Source organism: Lathamus discolor, chromosome 8 (genome assembly GCF_037157495.1).
Source record: "Lathamus discolor isolate bLatDis1 chromosome 8, bLatDis1.hap1, whole genome shotgun sequence".
NCBI classification, from domain to species: domain Eukaryota; kingdom Metazoa; phylum Chordata; class Aves; order Psittaciformes; family Psittacidae; genus Lathamus; species Lathamus discolor.
Genome location: NC_088891.1, coordinates 9,527,589 through 9,544,092, shown reverse-complemented (window position 1 = coordinate 9,544,092; position 16,504 = coordinate 9,527,589). Strand labels below are relative to the sequence as shown.

At 42.2% G+C, this 16,504-nt stretch overlaps 1 protein-coding gene across 2 annotated transcripts in view; it reads right to left on the bottom strand.

The window, feature by feature from the left end:
- CEMIP (cell migration inducing hyaluronidase 1) overlaps positions 1-16,504 on the bottom strand; it is a 115,683-nt gene that overhangs the window by 22,397 nt on the left and 76,782 nt on the right. For both annotated transcript variants that reach the window (XM_065688801.1, XM_065688802.1), the window contains exons 12-14: positions 8,103-8,278; positions 7,320-7,529; positions 2,461-2,666 (exon numbers count right to left, since the gene is read on the bottom strand). In XM_065688801.1, coding sequence (XP_065544873.1) covers positions 2,461-2,666; positions 7,320-7,529; positions 8,103-8,278 — 592 coding nt within the window. The remainder of the gene's footprint in view (positions 1-2,460; positions 2,667-7,319; positions 7,530-8,102; positions 8,279-16,504) is intronic.

Sequence of the window (16,504 nt, the reverse complement as noted above, 5' to 3'; positions counted from 1 at the left end):
TTTTATCATGAAAACATAGCTTTTTTTTTTTTTTTTTTTTCTATTTTTGGCATGCAACTGGCCTAGAAACATTTTGAGATTATTGAGATTACTCTGACTGTGTAGGCAAGGGCACGGACATTACATTTCCACAATGACCTGTCTTTTAGCCCAGTCCTGCTCCCCAGAGCCATGTAGATTGAGCAGGTTACTGTGTCATTTGGCACAATCCTATTGTCTTAATTTCTGCCAGTGGCTTCCTTCCTGCCTCTTCCAAGCTGACGGAGCCGCAGCTGGTGCTCATCCATCATCCCTGCACTGGGTGCCTTGGCTGCTGCCCCACAGATAGTGTGAGTGTACTCATGCACTTGCATGACCTCAGTGCAAAATAAGCTATTTTTCTGATCAGACCTCAAATTCCTTTAAATAGCAAAACATGGCAGATCAAAGTACTGTAGGACCTTTTCATTAGACCTCTATCATTCATTTTTCATACAACAGTCTTCAAGATGACACAAAATATGTCCCTCTGACTATTAAATGGATTATCAGTGGAAAAAGAGCACAATGGTCAATAAACTCTTATTTTATGAATGGAGACATTAAGTGCAATTTATAAACAAACACAGATGTGAAAAAGAGCATTGCATGAATTCATCTCTTTCCCTTGCCAAACTACAAAGCTAAAAATATGTTTCTTTGGACAAAACTCCAATTTGTTCTGGGGACAGAAGGGTGATACTGATACAGGTTCAGCAGATTGAGAGTATTTCCAAATAAAAGAAATTCCCTGAAGACATTTCACTGTTAGCCATCAATCAGCTTCTAACTGTCTAATTTTCAGGACAGAAGTCTGGCTCCAAAGAATTTTTCACTAACTTTTTGTTGATCAGAAATTTGTGGGTTTTAGTGTTTTTTTAAGAATAATGGCTTTTTAGTGTTTTTTAAGAATAAATTCCTGGAGAAAAATCTGGACTATGAGCAGAAGCGCTCCTGTCTCCCAGCAGCTTCAACACAGCACCAGCGTTCTGTGGTCTCAAGACAAATCTTCACTGTGGAAGACCTCCCATTCTGTTGCAAAGGAGTCATGTCCTCAAGATGATCCACCATCAATTTCAAGTTCTTAAAGGCAAGTTTGATGTCCAGCTTTTAAAAGAAAACACTCTGAGAACAATGTGGTTCCACAGATCTGCTCTAGACCGTTTGATATGCTCCCTGGACTACAGCTGGGGATCTGGTTGCCTAGCTGCTAAGTACACAGGTTTCACTGTAAGAGTTTAGTGGTCTCTCAAGAAGGATCACGGAGATGTGGGAAGAAAAAGAAACCTAATTAACCGCCTGATATGCATCAAAATGAGCAGGTTCCCTGAGCAGCTATTAATTAACAATGAATAATTTTCCAAGTTGTGCACCTTGAGTTTTGGGCAGAAAAACAGCTGGCAAATCATGGAAAGAATGGCTAGAATGGCCTTCAGGAGCTCAGTAAGTCTATACCCTACCTTACGACAGGGTCAACTACAACTACAGTGTTTGTGACTGGCATCCTCTAACCTGTGCTTAAAAATTACTGCTAAAGAAGAACTCATTAATTCCTCTAAGAAAGAATTATAATGTTTAACTGTGTGGCCCAGCTGGTTTTTGTTTCTTCTGCATATCATCCGATTTTTTTCTACAAGGCAACAGAACCGCAAAAAGAACTTGTAAAATCCATTCTTGTTGCAAATGCTTCTATAATACTCATTTAAACTTCATCTGGCAGATCTGCAAGGACACTTAGAGGAAAGGATCTTGAAAAAAGGGAGATGAAAGGCATTTAGCATTTTTCAAGTTTAAAACAGTGTTTGTGGCAAATAGAAGTTTTGAGAAGCTCTCTCAGAAACATTTTAATGAGCTCATGTATAGACAAATTATTAGAGGTCCAATGGGTGTATACAGTCTTTGATCTTTTACTAAATTCCAATTCTGTGCTAAACTGCATTTATTATATCATTTTAGTTTCACCCCACCGTTGGGCAGACTGCCATATGAATGCGTAACACCAATGCTTTAGCATTAAACAGGAGTCATTCTTCACAAATAAGGACTTCTGAGTTATCAGCAGTATTTTCAAAATCAGCTACCATTTGAGATGAGCACAAATGTCAGAACTCAGCCCATTCTGAACTCAGCAACTTTTTACTGAGCCATTGGGACGAAGCGTCCATAAGGCACAAGGCATCACCATGTCCTTTGAAAGAAATTTTCAGTATCTGAGGTAGGAACACTCTCAATTGACTTTATGGTAAAATGAAAATTACACCCTAGGTGTGTAAGCATCTGAATAGCACAAGTATAAAGATCCCGAGCAGACTGCTCTCCCAACCTCTGGGACATGCAGCCCAGACCTCTACAGAGGACTACATAATCAAATACACAGAATGCCATCTTTTATGGCTAAGTCCTGCAAAGAATAGAAAGAGAAAAAGGAAGGCCCCCACTCACCTACAGTCCTGCCTGGGTTTAGGGATGTACCCTGGGTAAGCACCCTCTGTGATCAGCTTGCACATCCTACTGTCTCGGTCAGAGGGGAGTAGAGTGCTAGGTTTAACAAGCAGTCCGAGGCAGTGATCAAATGTGTTGCGCTCTTCTGGTCCATCCTCTGTAAAGAAGCAATGGCCTAGTGCATCATAACCCACAGCATCCTTCACCTGCATGTACAAAGCAAAGGTCAGTGTTCAGGTTTCGTGCTTCAGCCACTGCATAATAATAAGAAACTTTACAGCAATGGCACATAGGAAACTCAGTACCCTCTTGAACTCAGGGTGTATAAGGAAAACCAAAAGCAAGATCACTCTCTGCTCTTAAAAGCTCACAGTCTAAGCAATAATTCCAACACGTAATTAGAATTTGTCATCACCTAGGAAATGCTCATTCCATTCTTATGTTTGCTTGTGAAATCAGAGACTGCCTTAGCATGAGGCTGCAGAAAACACAGGGTGGGGGGTGAATGGAGGACATCAGATGTTCAAATCACATCTGGGCTCATTCATCTTCATGTGAAGTTACATGGGCAGCGCATAAAGTGCATTTGAAAAATGCAGCTGAGCTGAAAAAACATTTTTTCAGGCTATCACAAAGGCAGCAAGCTGCTTTCCAGACAGGCTGGCTTGTTTTAGGTTTGACCTGATCCTTTTCTCCAAGCTGTTGACAGAAGCTTTACTTGACCCTGAGATATATCAGCTGGTGTTAATGCTGCTCTGGTTTTGGTTTGAATGTTGTTAACATTGGGACATTGTTGTATTGGGCAGAACAACACCCATCACATCACTGATAGATCTGAGAAAAAAATTTCAGGAGCTGATATGTGAATTCAAAGCATAAGGCTAGGACTGGCTGGGAAACAACAGCCCTTGGACACACCGTGTCCAGCAAGTCAGTTAGTGGATGTGTCTGAGATATGGAAAATTAATTTCTGGTCTCCACTGGCAAGATGAATGGCTGGCACTCCTGGGCTCCCTCCTTGCTCTTCCCATCAGACATCACCCATCAACCACCTTGGACTTAGGAAACCTTCCCGACAAAGGTTAGCCTGACACCTGTGTGTTCCTACAAGTGCTTCTGATGAAACAACAATTACCAAGGGGCAAAAGAGAATCTTGAACTGCATAGAAGACCTGTTCTTTATGGTGTCATTGGGAGACTCGGGTGCTCAGGTGCCTGAATTACCTTTGTAAGCTGGCCTGAGACTCCTGAATCATATTTATGCCTCACTCTCAAGGCAAGGAGAACCAATTTCAAATAAAATCCCAGGACTAGTGTTGAAATGATTACAAATATGTTTTCACGTAAGAAGGAACATTTTGCTTGCCAAATCTATTACAAGCTTACATCTGCACACACATCTATTATGTATCATCCATGCTCCAGTGTAAATACTCAAATCTCTGAACATCACAGTAAATTAAACACAGCGAAAATGACCTGCAAAGTGGTGCATTCCTTAAAGCTATCTCACTGAAACTTACTGCTAACTTCACTGATCTAATTAGATGATAACTTTAGCAAGGTTTAGGTTTTTTTAATTAGGTGTAAAATGTATGGACTAGACAGAACTGTCCTTTCTTGGATGAATGAGCTATCCCAGCCTTGTAATGGTAAAGGTTTACAGGATAGAAGAGCATTTCAGGAGAATGAGTTATCTTCAGAGGAAGTTTCCCAACACGTAGAGGAAGTTTTTTAACTACACAGTTGTCAGAATTACACAGAAACTGCCACCAATACCTATTAGCTTTCTCTCACACAACAGTAATGTCGGAAAGACAAATAAGTAATGGTGCTGCAACATTCAGATGATGGAAACAGTTTCCCTAGAGAAATGTTAGCTACTTTGTATGGCCATTTATCTCTCCAGCACAGTGTTGCACTAAGACTGGGACAGGAAAACCTGTAGTGACCAAACTTGAGCCCACGTTCGTGTGAGCAGCATTGCAGGGGAACACATCTGGTATAGTGAGAGAAGTGAAGCAGAGAGGCACTCACTGGCACAGGTGCTCAGAGCCATCAAATGCACAGTGTTCTCCTAACTCATTCCTGAAAGCCCACAGAACAACATGGAGTTATCAGCCAGGGACCTGGTCCCCAATGCATTTGTCACTCTCCATTTTATAAATTACTTTCCCCATATCTCATCTCTCAGTCAGCTCTGTCTTAGCTTCCTGTGTGTGTTTCCATGCACAAGCCCAGTACTGAAATGGTTGGATAGCAAATGAGATGCTTGTTCCAAAATCGCTTCTCAAATGGATCTAATTTTTTAATTTGATTTAAACCTTCCTAGTAGTCCATAATCTTACTTTAACCTTAAGTAATTTATGACCAGCTAATGCCCTTTTGGTAAAACAATTGTTGTGCAGTACAGCTGGATTAATAACAGCAGATATCACTGAAGCAGTTAGCATAACCTCATATTCAATGAAGTATGGCTCTCCCCTGAATTCTGCCAGACTGGTTTTTTTACTTACTCTTGATTTCCCTTCTCCAGTGGCTGTTTCTATTTTATCTTGCACACTGGGATCGAGTGGAGAGAGTGGGAATCAGAGCAAAGTTTCATTCCTGGTATTGCAGTGGCGCAACTAGGTGGTTTTATGGCAAATGTATTAAAGAAAACATTGGGTAATTATTGCATTTTCAAACAAGAATTATGGTGAGAAAAGGATTTCTACAGATTTGTTTCCAGAAGGACCCTCTGTGTCCTCCAGTGAATATGAATTTGCAGACAAGTGCAGAATAGCCCATCAATGGGAGTGAGCTGATGTTGAGATTGTGACTTTCAGCACAGTGTGCAGACCCACAGGAAAACATTTCTGTCATCAGGAGCTACTGGACGCTGTTTTCTGCTAGTGTTTTCAGTATGAGTATCTCTGAAGTGACATGAGGTGTCTGAAGTGATAGCAAAGGAAGCAGGGAAGCTTGTATGCAAATTACCAGCCTGCTTTAATGACACTTAAAAAGGACTGATGCCCCTCTTCCATTTGTTAAAGCATCTGCACAGGTACTCAAACACAGCCCTGCAATAAGCCCCTCTGAAATCAATGGCTTCATGTTAAGCACATCATTAAGTGCTGTGCTATGCTGAGGTTTAATAGCCCAGCTAGATTTTTTTGTACAGCGATTTCCAAAATGTGGTTTGTGCACATCATCAAGGCAAATACTCCCTCAGTGAAGTATGCTTTGGTTCTGCCTGATCTCAGAGGGAATGAATGTTACCCGGGAAAAGACAGAGCTTGTCTGTTTGCAAAAACGGTGATCATGCATGTAGAAACAGGTAGTGTTGCCCAAGTAAGAAGATAATAGGCAGCTAGGAAATGTACAAATAACTGTTGTAATCATCAGAGACCCATGTGGGCGTCTGTGAATATATCTGGGGCAGAAGGAAGAGGAAAGGAAGGAAATTAGAGTCAGAAGGCAGATGAGGAGATTGTGGTGGGATCACCTGATGAATTGAGACATGGAGCTGCTGATTGCAGATGTCTACCAAGGAGCAATGAAACAACATTTAAGGAATGCAGCCTTTGGAGCGCATCTTCTGTGGCGCAACTGAACAAACTTGTTCAGGTTGTTTTATTTCACTGGGACTTTCTTTTAACTATCAGCAATAAACATACAGTTCAAATAGAAAACAAACAGGTAAAATATTATGAGTAGAGTTTAGCATCCACACATTTTGGTAAACCATAACCCACAGGGATTCAGTTCTTGACTGATGTTTATTATTTGTCCCAAATTTTAAGATTTCTCTTGGGTGCCTTGTCATGGAGGCAAAACATGGTCATTTAGTGAATTGTGGCTGTGGAGTAACAGCAGGAGGACCAAGCTGCTTTCATCTGCTACATCAGCCTGTCTAAATTTCATCATGCCATCTTGGCTGGAAAAGCCTGAGCACATGGATGGATCTCTAGCCCATTAATCCTCCATGGCACAGTTATCACTTGGAGAAAGCAGGGCTTTAGCTGGCCTGCAGCTCACCAACAGCTGTGCAACCTCTGCGCAGCCAGAGGAAGTTTTTATGGTGTCATTAGCAACAGTCCATGATAGTGTGACAAATGAATCCTGCAACGCTGCCCTTGCTCTCTGCACATTAATTGCATACTAAGCCACTGTACTGGTACCTTCGAACTGGGAGGATGCCATATGACCCTGAATGCCTTATATGATTTATATAGTGGAATGTTTTTTTTTTCTTTAGAAGCTGTGTTCACTTGCTAGGATTTTAGGATCATGTTATAAACTTAGAAGGATAGAGGTCAAAACAAAACCTCAGTTTCATAAATAGCAGATAAAAAGCTGCTCTTCTTCTGGAGCTGCAATTTCAATGCCCTCTCTTCAACTTCGGTGCATTATAATTTTGCCTGTGACTTTCCCTTCCAATGGATTTCTTGCTTTGGAGGACAACTCAGACAAATCAGAGCTCTCTGAGTGCTGAACATTGTGAATAGGATTGCAAACACAAACCTTTATTACAGGAAAGATGAAGCACGCTTAAACCTTCTGATTATCATCTTTAAATAGCAACCTCTCTGTCTATAGATAGATCCAACTACTCATTAGAGATGGGCTGGTCTGCAGCACCACCAACTCAAAGCTCTGCCTGCTCTGTGTCACACACAGCCTACAGTGCCACACTGGCCTCCTCCTTTTGAATGCAGGTTGAAATATGCCTGGAATATATACCCACAGTGGGAAGAGGCAGACATGAGCTTGAACAATAAAACACATCATCCTTCAATAATTAAGCTGTAGTCATACTATGAGGAAATTTTGTAACTGGTGCTTTGATGTGCAAAGTAGACATAGGGGCTTCTTACCAGTAAACCATTGGATCCATGGACTGTGATACAGCGGGAAAAAGTGTGGTGGATGGAGACATCCTTCACATATGTCGGAGGGTTGTAGCCTCCTTTCTCATCCACATCTCCAGCCATATGGAAATGAATTGGGTAATGTCCCATTGTCTGCTGGCCCATGTATTTCAGTTCTAGACCTTCAATATGAGTAGCCTTAAAATCAAGACCAATCTGGAAAATAACAGAACGTCAGTCAAGTAACATGAAAGACTGTTGAGGAGGGGGAATACAAGAATAGGAAAGGTTGCACTGTATCTGCCAGGAAGATTTACCGTGTGGAAGGAAGCGTGTGGCTGTAGGGTGGGGAAAAGAGGGTCATGGTGGCTAAAGGGACCATGATTACTTTTTGATCTCCCCACTGCTGCAATGGCTACATTTAACTTAAATTTAGAAGGAAAACATGTATTTAATATTTCCATGAGTTTCAGTCAGCTGGGCTCAAATCAAACTCCCAGGCTGAGCACCACCAGAATCTGCGGAAAACTGGAATTGGGATATGGAGGTTATATCTCAGGTGGGTTGAGCACCAGCCTGTCTGGCTGAGCAATGCCTGCAGGGGCATGAGGTACATTTCGAAGCCAAAGGACAGGCAGCAGCAGTGGGGGTGATGTGATGTATTGTGGGGAGAGGCTGTTTGCTCAGTGGCTGACATGAGGGATTTCTCCCTTCCTGCATCCTGGCTTCCTCGGTATGTGAAGGTGTGGCTGGGAGGAGGAATGTGCAAGGAGAGGGCTCTAGCCTTACCTTGATATGTCCCCCAAAGGTGTCGAAATCAAAGAAGGAGCATAACTTGCTGCTGTACTCATAGCACTGCCCTTCCATCTCGCCCATCACCACGACATTGCGGCTCAGCAGCCCCACTTCTGCCCTCATGTCAACACCATCAATCACTTCACCAATGTGGAGGTATGTTGCTTTCCCTAAAGGAACAAGATCCAGTTTCAGGGTTACTCTGCCCATGTTGCTGGTTTCCCCTTGTGCTTCCTGTGGTGGGGTTGGCATGATAATGAAAGGAGTAACTGAGTCAGCATAACCTGTTGATTGACTCCCTAACGGAGAGAAGGCCGGAGCACAGGTGTCACCCAAGGCCTTGCTTACATGCTTGCAATGAAGGAGGTGGGATTGTTGGTTTAAAGTTTCTTCATTTACCCAGGGAGTTAAACTAACAGCCTGTCAGACAAATCACATTTCCTATCTTGAAAAGGGACTGTAATCCAAAATAAAAAGATCTCGAATGATCCAATCAGCTGTGTATGAACACTTTGCGCATAGAAAACCAATGATGTAGCTACTGAAAAGTCTCAGTCCCCAAGATTAACACAGCACTTCTTACAGTGAGACAATGGGAGCCGCTCAGATCCCACAGCACAGGTCACTCATGGGCGAGCATCAGTTTTGCTAATGCCATGGCTGTTAATCTAAGCAAGGAGAGGTCTGGGCAGAGAGTCTTGTGCAAATTGAGACTTGGGACAACTGCAACCCCTCCTCCAGCTTGTGGGCTGCAAAACCTATCACTGCCTGCCCTCCCAAACCTCTTAATTTCAGTTCCACCTGCATGTCTCCAACTTGCTTCACTGCCCTGGTGTAGTCGGAGTTGGTAGATCTTCCACCTACCCCGTGCACGTCTCCCTTTGCTAGGCCAAGTCACTCATACCATCCTTTGCACAGATACCTGGCTTCATGGAAAGGTTAAAAGCACAGAAAACTTTCCCTGGCCTAACCAAGAAGGGGTGAAGTCCAGGCAGTGTGAAGGTCTAGAAAACAAAATTATCTCTTTGCTATAATTTCATTCAAACATATTCATACTCCCTCCTTCCTTCCGTGGCTTTCTGCAGAGAATGCAGTTGGGAAAAGGTTCATCTTACTGACTACATTCTGTATTATTCCAGTAAAAATAAGTAATAAACTCTTTAAGTAAACACTGAACTTTAAGGAATGCTACACTTGTATGTATTTCATTTCAATGGAACCGTTCAAATATGTAATTAGAAACAAATGGCAAGCCTGAAGCCTGGCTATCGCCGTGAAGCACTTTATGCTTAAACAGAGGTGCCAAGTTAAAGGGGGGGATTTTTGAACATTGAAACAGTTTTGTGTTTAACCAAAACATGATGCTTGACTTTATAACGAAGATAAGCACACACCATTCACTCCCTCTTCTCCTGCAGCTGGGAGCAGTGCAGTTTGATGGTAATATTGGGATTTGGGAAGGGTGAGGACTTTGCTTTGCTCCAAGAGTGCTGTGTTGTGGGACAGGGTTCACACCTTTACATGTGCCCTCTGCCTCGGCACCTCCACCTTTAAAACTATGAAATTATGTGAAAGATCACTCTCTGCTAACTAATGGAGTGGTGATGACAGAACATTTGGACACAGCTTTCTGCCTGCAGGGGGAAGATGAGGCTACTCCAAGCTCCGTGCTCAGCCCCAGAAATGAGGGGGGCTGCATGAGGCAACGGGTTTGCACCTCACCCATTTTGCAGTCACCTCCCTGGAAAGTCCTGGTCATCCCTGTGTTGCTGCCCTGAAGCCAGTGAGCCTCATTGGATGTGTGGTCAAAACCAGACCCAGACCATCCAAAAAGCAGCTTTGCTTCCCTTATTCACATACATTAAAAAAGCCATTGTAGTAAGTGCCCTCCACACATTGAACAAGTCTGCTAAGGAGCATAGTGTCTTGTTGTGAAACCAGTTTTAAGCTGTTATTTTTCAATTTCCCCCTGAGCTGACCTTTCCTTGATTTACTGAAATGCAGGAAGAAGTTCAGATAATCATAAGAACACCCTATTGGAAGCCACATCTCCAGGATTTGTGGCAGTGAAATTGGATAGGCAGTTTTGTTATTCATGCGCTGAGCTCTAGAATAATAAATGTCATGCTTGCATGTATTTAATTTAATCTAACACCAGTCCAGACATGTAAAATAGGGTAAGCACTGACAGGAATGTTAAATACGGACTAACCAGTTTCTAAATATAACATCTTGGGTGCGTGTTTTTCACTTCGTGCTTTTGCTGACTTGGCTTGTTTGGAGATAAAAGGAGAGATGGAAACCAATTCCCTTCTAACGTAAAAGTGGATTTTGAATAATAGCTCCTTTAAAAGAGTTCTGAAAAACAAACCTCTCCTCAAGGCAGCCGGAAATTCAAGGTCCCCATGGCAATGGGGCTGTGCTCCTGAAACAGATCACGGGAGACAGCCCCTGGCACGGGAGCCCTTAGGTGATGTAAATGCAGCTAGGAACCAGCGCTCCAGCAACAGGAACTTCCCATGGGGCTGGAAGCACCACAATGTGCTTTTACAGACACGTGGCACTTCCAGGGAGCTGCTGGGGCATGTTTAGTGATAGGCATGAAAAAAAACCCAGCAAAAGAGGCTGCTCCATGATGAGTTCAGGGAGTTCACCTGGGGACAGGAGTATCTCCCTCTGCAGAGCTACAGACTTGAAGCTAGGCTGCCAGCACAGGGAGCCTTCCCAGAGAGCAACCATGGTATCTGAGACCCTGAGACCTGGCCATAGGCAAGCCCAAACCACGGGTTTTCAAACCCCTACTGAAGTGGTTTGATACTAAAAAGGCAACACTGTGCTTTGGATGTGGGAGGAATGTGCCTGCTGCTTCAGCATCAAAGCCAACAGCTGTGATTGCTCAACCGCTAACAAACCCATGGGTCACTGATTCACTGTGTCCTTCTTTGAGCTCACACTTGCTGCATCCCTCATGGACCGATGCTGCCCTGCCAGCAATCCAGGTTTGTGCCATGTTATAATCTAAACCCATCAAAGCCTCGCAGTAACTTAGATTATGTCTCCCCATAACAGGCCTATGTGATGGACTAGCGAAAATGCCCTGAGTTTGCCACTTTATTTGTAGTATCAGTGCCTCCAGGTAGCAATATATAAATTCATGGTGAAAAGCTTCTTTAATGTGTGATCTGGCCTGGTAGAAGTCTTGATCCAGAAAATATGAGGACATTTCCATGCTTATTACTCAAGACAGTGACTATTAAAGTCACCAACTGTTGGCAAGGACAAGGTAATTATGGAAAGAAAGTATGCATTAAAATAAACATAGATGATCCGCTAATCAAGGGCATGCTTATGCTAATAAAGCAATTCAAAGCAGAGACTCTCCAAACCATACAAAGCTCCAGGACAACGTGACATACAAACATAGCCATAAAACCTGGGTCTCAAGCTTTATCATACCTAGGGAGGGTGGAATTTTAAAACTATTTCAGCTGCTACAGATGTGGATGTATGCTTAGCTCTGGTGAATTACACAGATGTCTGACAACCCTCCCAGGTACACTTATACATTCCTAAATGCCTTAGCTCTAAACGACAAACTGCTAAATCTCCCTTTCAGAAGTGAAACAGGCACCTGAAGGTCTGGCTTTGGTGAAGATAAAGTGGAGCTAAGATGCTCCTGGATTTATTTTTTTCTCTAAAGGGCCCTTTTGTTCTTTGGGCTCTCTAAGGCCAAGACCTTCTCTTTCATGATCTTTTAACATTTCCTAAACAAGAGTTTTTAAAAGGAAATGTTAAACGCAAACTTGTATGTTCGACCCATATAATCCAGTGACAGTGAATCTTTCAGGGCATCTTTCTAATCAGTGCAATTCATTGTAGATGCCATCCCAGGCCTCTGTCAGATTTAGTGTTTTTTGCCAGATATTTATCAGCACTGGTGGTAATGCCCTTATTCCTTGTATTTAATAACCAACAAATGTTCACACAAACATCCTGTCAAATCCTCATTATTCTGAATAATCTTGATGAGCTTTGCTATTGCATCCCTAAGCCACAAGCCTGTAATGCAACACAGCATGATTTGGGTGAGTTGATCAGGTTCTTGAGTCATACAGTACAACCTGATATCTTAACAAATAAATATTCCTTGTATTCCTAACTCTCACATGGAAAACTAAGTTTACAGTAAAAAAAAAAAAAAAAAAAAAAAATCAAAAGAAACCCCAAAACCAACAAAAAAACAAAACCAAAAAACCTACAAAGCAAAACATACAGCAGAAAGGATGAAACTTGATAAGGAGTTCAGAGCTAAGTCTTTTGGGGATATTTTCCTGCTGAGTAACTCATCCTATTACAGCCCTTCATCCCTTTTCTCCTTCAAGATCCTGCATGGTATCCTGCAAAGGTTGGAAATACACCCTCTGTTGTAGGAGTGTGAAGAGCCTTGATTTAACATGGATATTATTAAGCGAATTATTAAATACTCTATTGGATCAAAGCCTCCGTAGCTGTTTGGTTTCACGGCTGAAACAAGTGGATCTTACTGCCGCAGACTGGTGCAACAGGAATACTGATGTGGACTAGGGAAAATGCATCTGCTCATGCTGGCTTTAACTAAGCACTGAGAGGTCTGTAAGTGTTTTATCCCAGCGGCAGTGTCACACTCTTTCCTAAGGCTACTCCTGTCCCATCTCACACCCTCTTTCTGGAGCAGCTACTTGGCAATGTACTAACATATTTGCGTAAATGCTAGGGTTTTCTTCTCCAAATGTCCAGGTTTTTTCTCTCCTTATGCTGACATAAGTTCTTGTAGCTGGGATGAGAAGATTAGGCAGGTCTAGTGGACAAAGAGATCAATTCCTTACTTAAATCAGGCCCAAACTCAACTCTTCTGAACCGCTATGTCAACTTGAATATGCTTCTGTCAACTTTGCTTCCAGGCAATACCCAGAGGCAGAAGAAAGAGCTCAGAAAGACTGTTTGAAAGGGCCATATCACAACATTTCCTGCCCAGCCTTCAAGCACTAGGGTTGGCTTAAAAAAAAAGAGTTTCTGGCAAGTTCCAGCCAAAATGATGCCAACTTCTAAACAACCCCCCTAAATCTCTAAAAGTATCTGAATTTTGATAGCAGAGTAACTTCTCCCATCCTTATAGCACAAGATGAATGCCAACACAGGCTGTGAAGTTTAGACAACTATGGATTTACATTTTTTATTCATGAACAAGATCACTGTAAGCTCTATCTCTCTCTAGCATTTGCAATCCAATAAGCAGGATTTAAGATAAGTGTGCTTGTAATCATAGATTCACCAGTATGTGGGATAACTGAAGTAATTATGCAAGGTACAAACAGGTTTTTTATGCTTTATCCAAAGCATATAGGAGCACAAAAGAGCATTTCATCATTTTTGTTCCATGGTGAAACTTATCAGCATTAGTAGTAACTTCATACAGAGCAACCAAGATGAAGATAAGACTTGTTTCCCAGGGAAACTACACAAAATACTTGATCTTTCCTACTATCCAATTCTATCATAGCAACACAACCCTTCCTTCCTTCCTCCTCCCTCCCTCTGCCCTATACTGTTGTCCCTCCCCAAACCTTGTGAAGTTGGAAGATCAAACAGTTTTAATCTGTTCCCACAGAGAAAATAATCTAGGCACAAAAATGACAAGCAAAAAACAAAGGAGGCAAGACAAGAAAAAACGTTCCATTTACGTGAGTGACCATTTGATGGGGAGCAGGACCTGCAGAGCTAAGTCCTCATGCAAACCAGGCTTACTCATGGAAGCCACAGTTTTGACATTAATGTAATTACTCCAATAAAGGAGGGCATAAGGTCAGTGCCTGGGTGCCCTCCACAACTTTCTACACTGTGATTTGCAGAAGTCCACAGTTAGACAACTAAATCCTACTAAAACCTGATGGCAATTCAGTATTAACGCTCTTAAGCTGTTTTGAAAAGATCAGCTTTTAATCAGTCCATTCCTAGCATGTAAAGAAAGTTTGGGTTTTCAGCAGAAAGTACCAAATATAAATAGGACATGAGCTAACAAATGAGTTTGATTTAGTTGGCACAATATGCTAAACTGTGTCTATCAAAATATTATGAAACGATGACAGCATCAATTACAATCAAACCTTAGTATGCCAAGAGGCTGCAACACTGAATTGTCTGTCCCCAAAGCAAATGTTTTCTGCCTTTTTTAAAATAGAGGCTCTTAAGTAGTTCAGACCTGACATTTAGGTTTTGTTTGAAAAAAAAAAAAACACAAAACAAACAAACAAAAAACAAATTGGGAAAAAAAGAGAAAAGATTAAAAGGAAATAAATCATCATGGGTAGGAATGGTTTTATCATTTGTCTTTGAAAGGGCAGACTTCTGGAGTTTTCAGCTCTTAAACTAAACCTCTTGGGGAAAATCAAGACATGCCACTTACTACAAATTACATTCCTCTGAGACCCCACATATAAATGTATCTGGTGAAGTTTATTTCTCAAATGGAGCAAAGCAACCTTGCATATCTGACATAGCTAAAGGCAGACAGACATTTATGTTGAACATCTTCATGCAATTAAGAGCCTAATGTGGCCATACAAGAACAGGTTGTGCTCACCTGTGCTAAGGCTAGAAGCGAGCCTACTCCTTTTGACAGCTATTTTTCTGTGCTTGATCTGTCGGCCAATCCCCCTTAACGCAATGGATGATGCGCCAGTGGAAAAAGTAAAGCCTTATCAAAAGAAGTGTGACCAGCAGGTCAAAGGAGGTGATCCTGCCCCTCTACTCTGCTCTTGTGAGACCCCACTTGGAGTATCGTGTATAGTTCTGGAGTCCCCAACATAAAAAGGACATGGAACTGTTGGAACAAGTCCAGAGGAGGGCCACGAGGATGATCAGGGGACTGGAGCACCTCCCGTATGAAGACAGGCTGAGAAAAATGGGGGCTGTTCAGCCTGGAGAAGAGAAGGCTGAGTGGAGACCTCATAGCAGCCTTCCAGTATCTGAAGGGGGCCTACAAGGATGTCAGAGAGGAACTCTTCATTAGGGACTGTAGTGATAGGACAAGAGGTGATGAGTTTAAACTTAAACAGAAGGGATGTAGGTTAGATATAAGGAAGAAGTGCTTTACTGTGAGGATGCTGAGGCCCTGGCACAGGTTGCCCAGAGAAGCTGTGGCTGCCCCATCCCTGGCAGTGTTCAAGGCCAGGTTGGACAGGGCCTTGAGCAACCTGGTCTAGTGGAAGGTGTCCCTGCTCGTGACAGCTGGGTTGGAACTGGATGGTCTTAAGGTCCTGCCCAACCCAAACCATTTTATGATTCTATGATTTAACAGAAGTCTTGATTAACTGAATCACAAAAAGTTTTATCAAAGTCAGTACCTGATCACAGGACAGTGGATTTATATGCGCATACCTGTATGCAGACCAATTTCAATGCAAGCCAAGCGCTCAGAGTGGTGGTATTTGCCTCCTCCAGCAATGAACACACCTTGAAACCCATCACTATGCTACTGCTGCCTGCCTGCAGAGCTGTGCAGGCTGTGGGAAGCTACAGGCATAGAGAGGAGGAGGCATAGAGAGCACCCACCCCGTGGCTCATTTTGGCTACCTGCATGTCATGGCACAGGGCAATGGATGAAGTTACATCATGGCTGGGGAAAGAGCAGCTCAGGGATCTCTTGGCTCCTGAAGCTAGGGACCAATCTCAGCCCCACCCAGGTTTCATTTCATCTAGGTCGAATTTAGAATCAGACAGATTATTTTATTTTCTAGTGTGAATGTGCTTTTGTTACAAGAAAGTTGGATGTAATTTTTATTCCTGGAGTAGATTTTGCCTTGATTTATATAATCAGTGAAATCCCATTGACGTCAATGGAGTTGCCTGGATATAAGTAAGGGCAGGCTTTGGCCCCAGTGTTCATGTCATTTGTGGTAATAAAAAGAATGTCCTAATTCTCCTAAAGAGTAATTGGAGACTAAAAGCACAATTACTTTAACAAGTGTTTCCACTGTTTCTTTACTTAAAATTCACATGAACTGTTTTTGGTTTTTTTAACCCTTTCTTCATTTCCTTAAACTTAATTGCCATCGTTGCAGAAGATAACTGTAATTACATGAATTTCACAGATTCAGTAGATTATGAGAAGCCTAAAGAGAAATATTCCCTTGTCATCTTTATTTTCACTGACGATCTTCCAAGATCATCTTCATGATGTGGCTTGTATTATGCTAGCTTGGCACAGTTTTTCCAATAGCTCAAAAGTTGCTCAAGAAAAATATTCAGCTTGGAAATGTGTCTTCTTTGAAAATGCTAGACATTTTAAGTCATAAGACTATGATACATTCAAACTGTGAACAACATTTTTCTTGGCTTGATGAACATCTCTCTTCAGG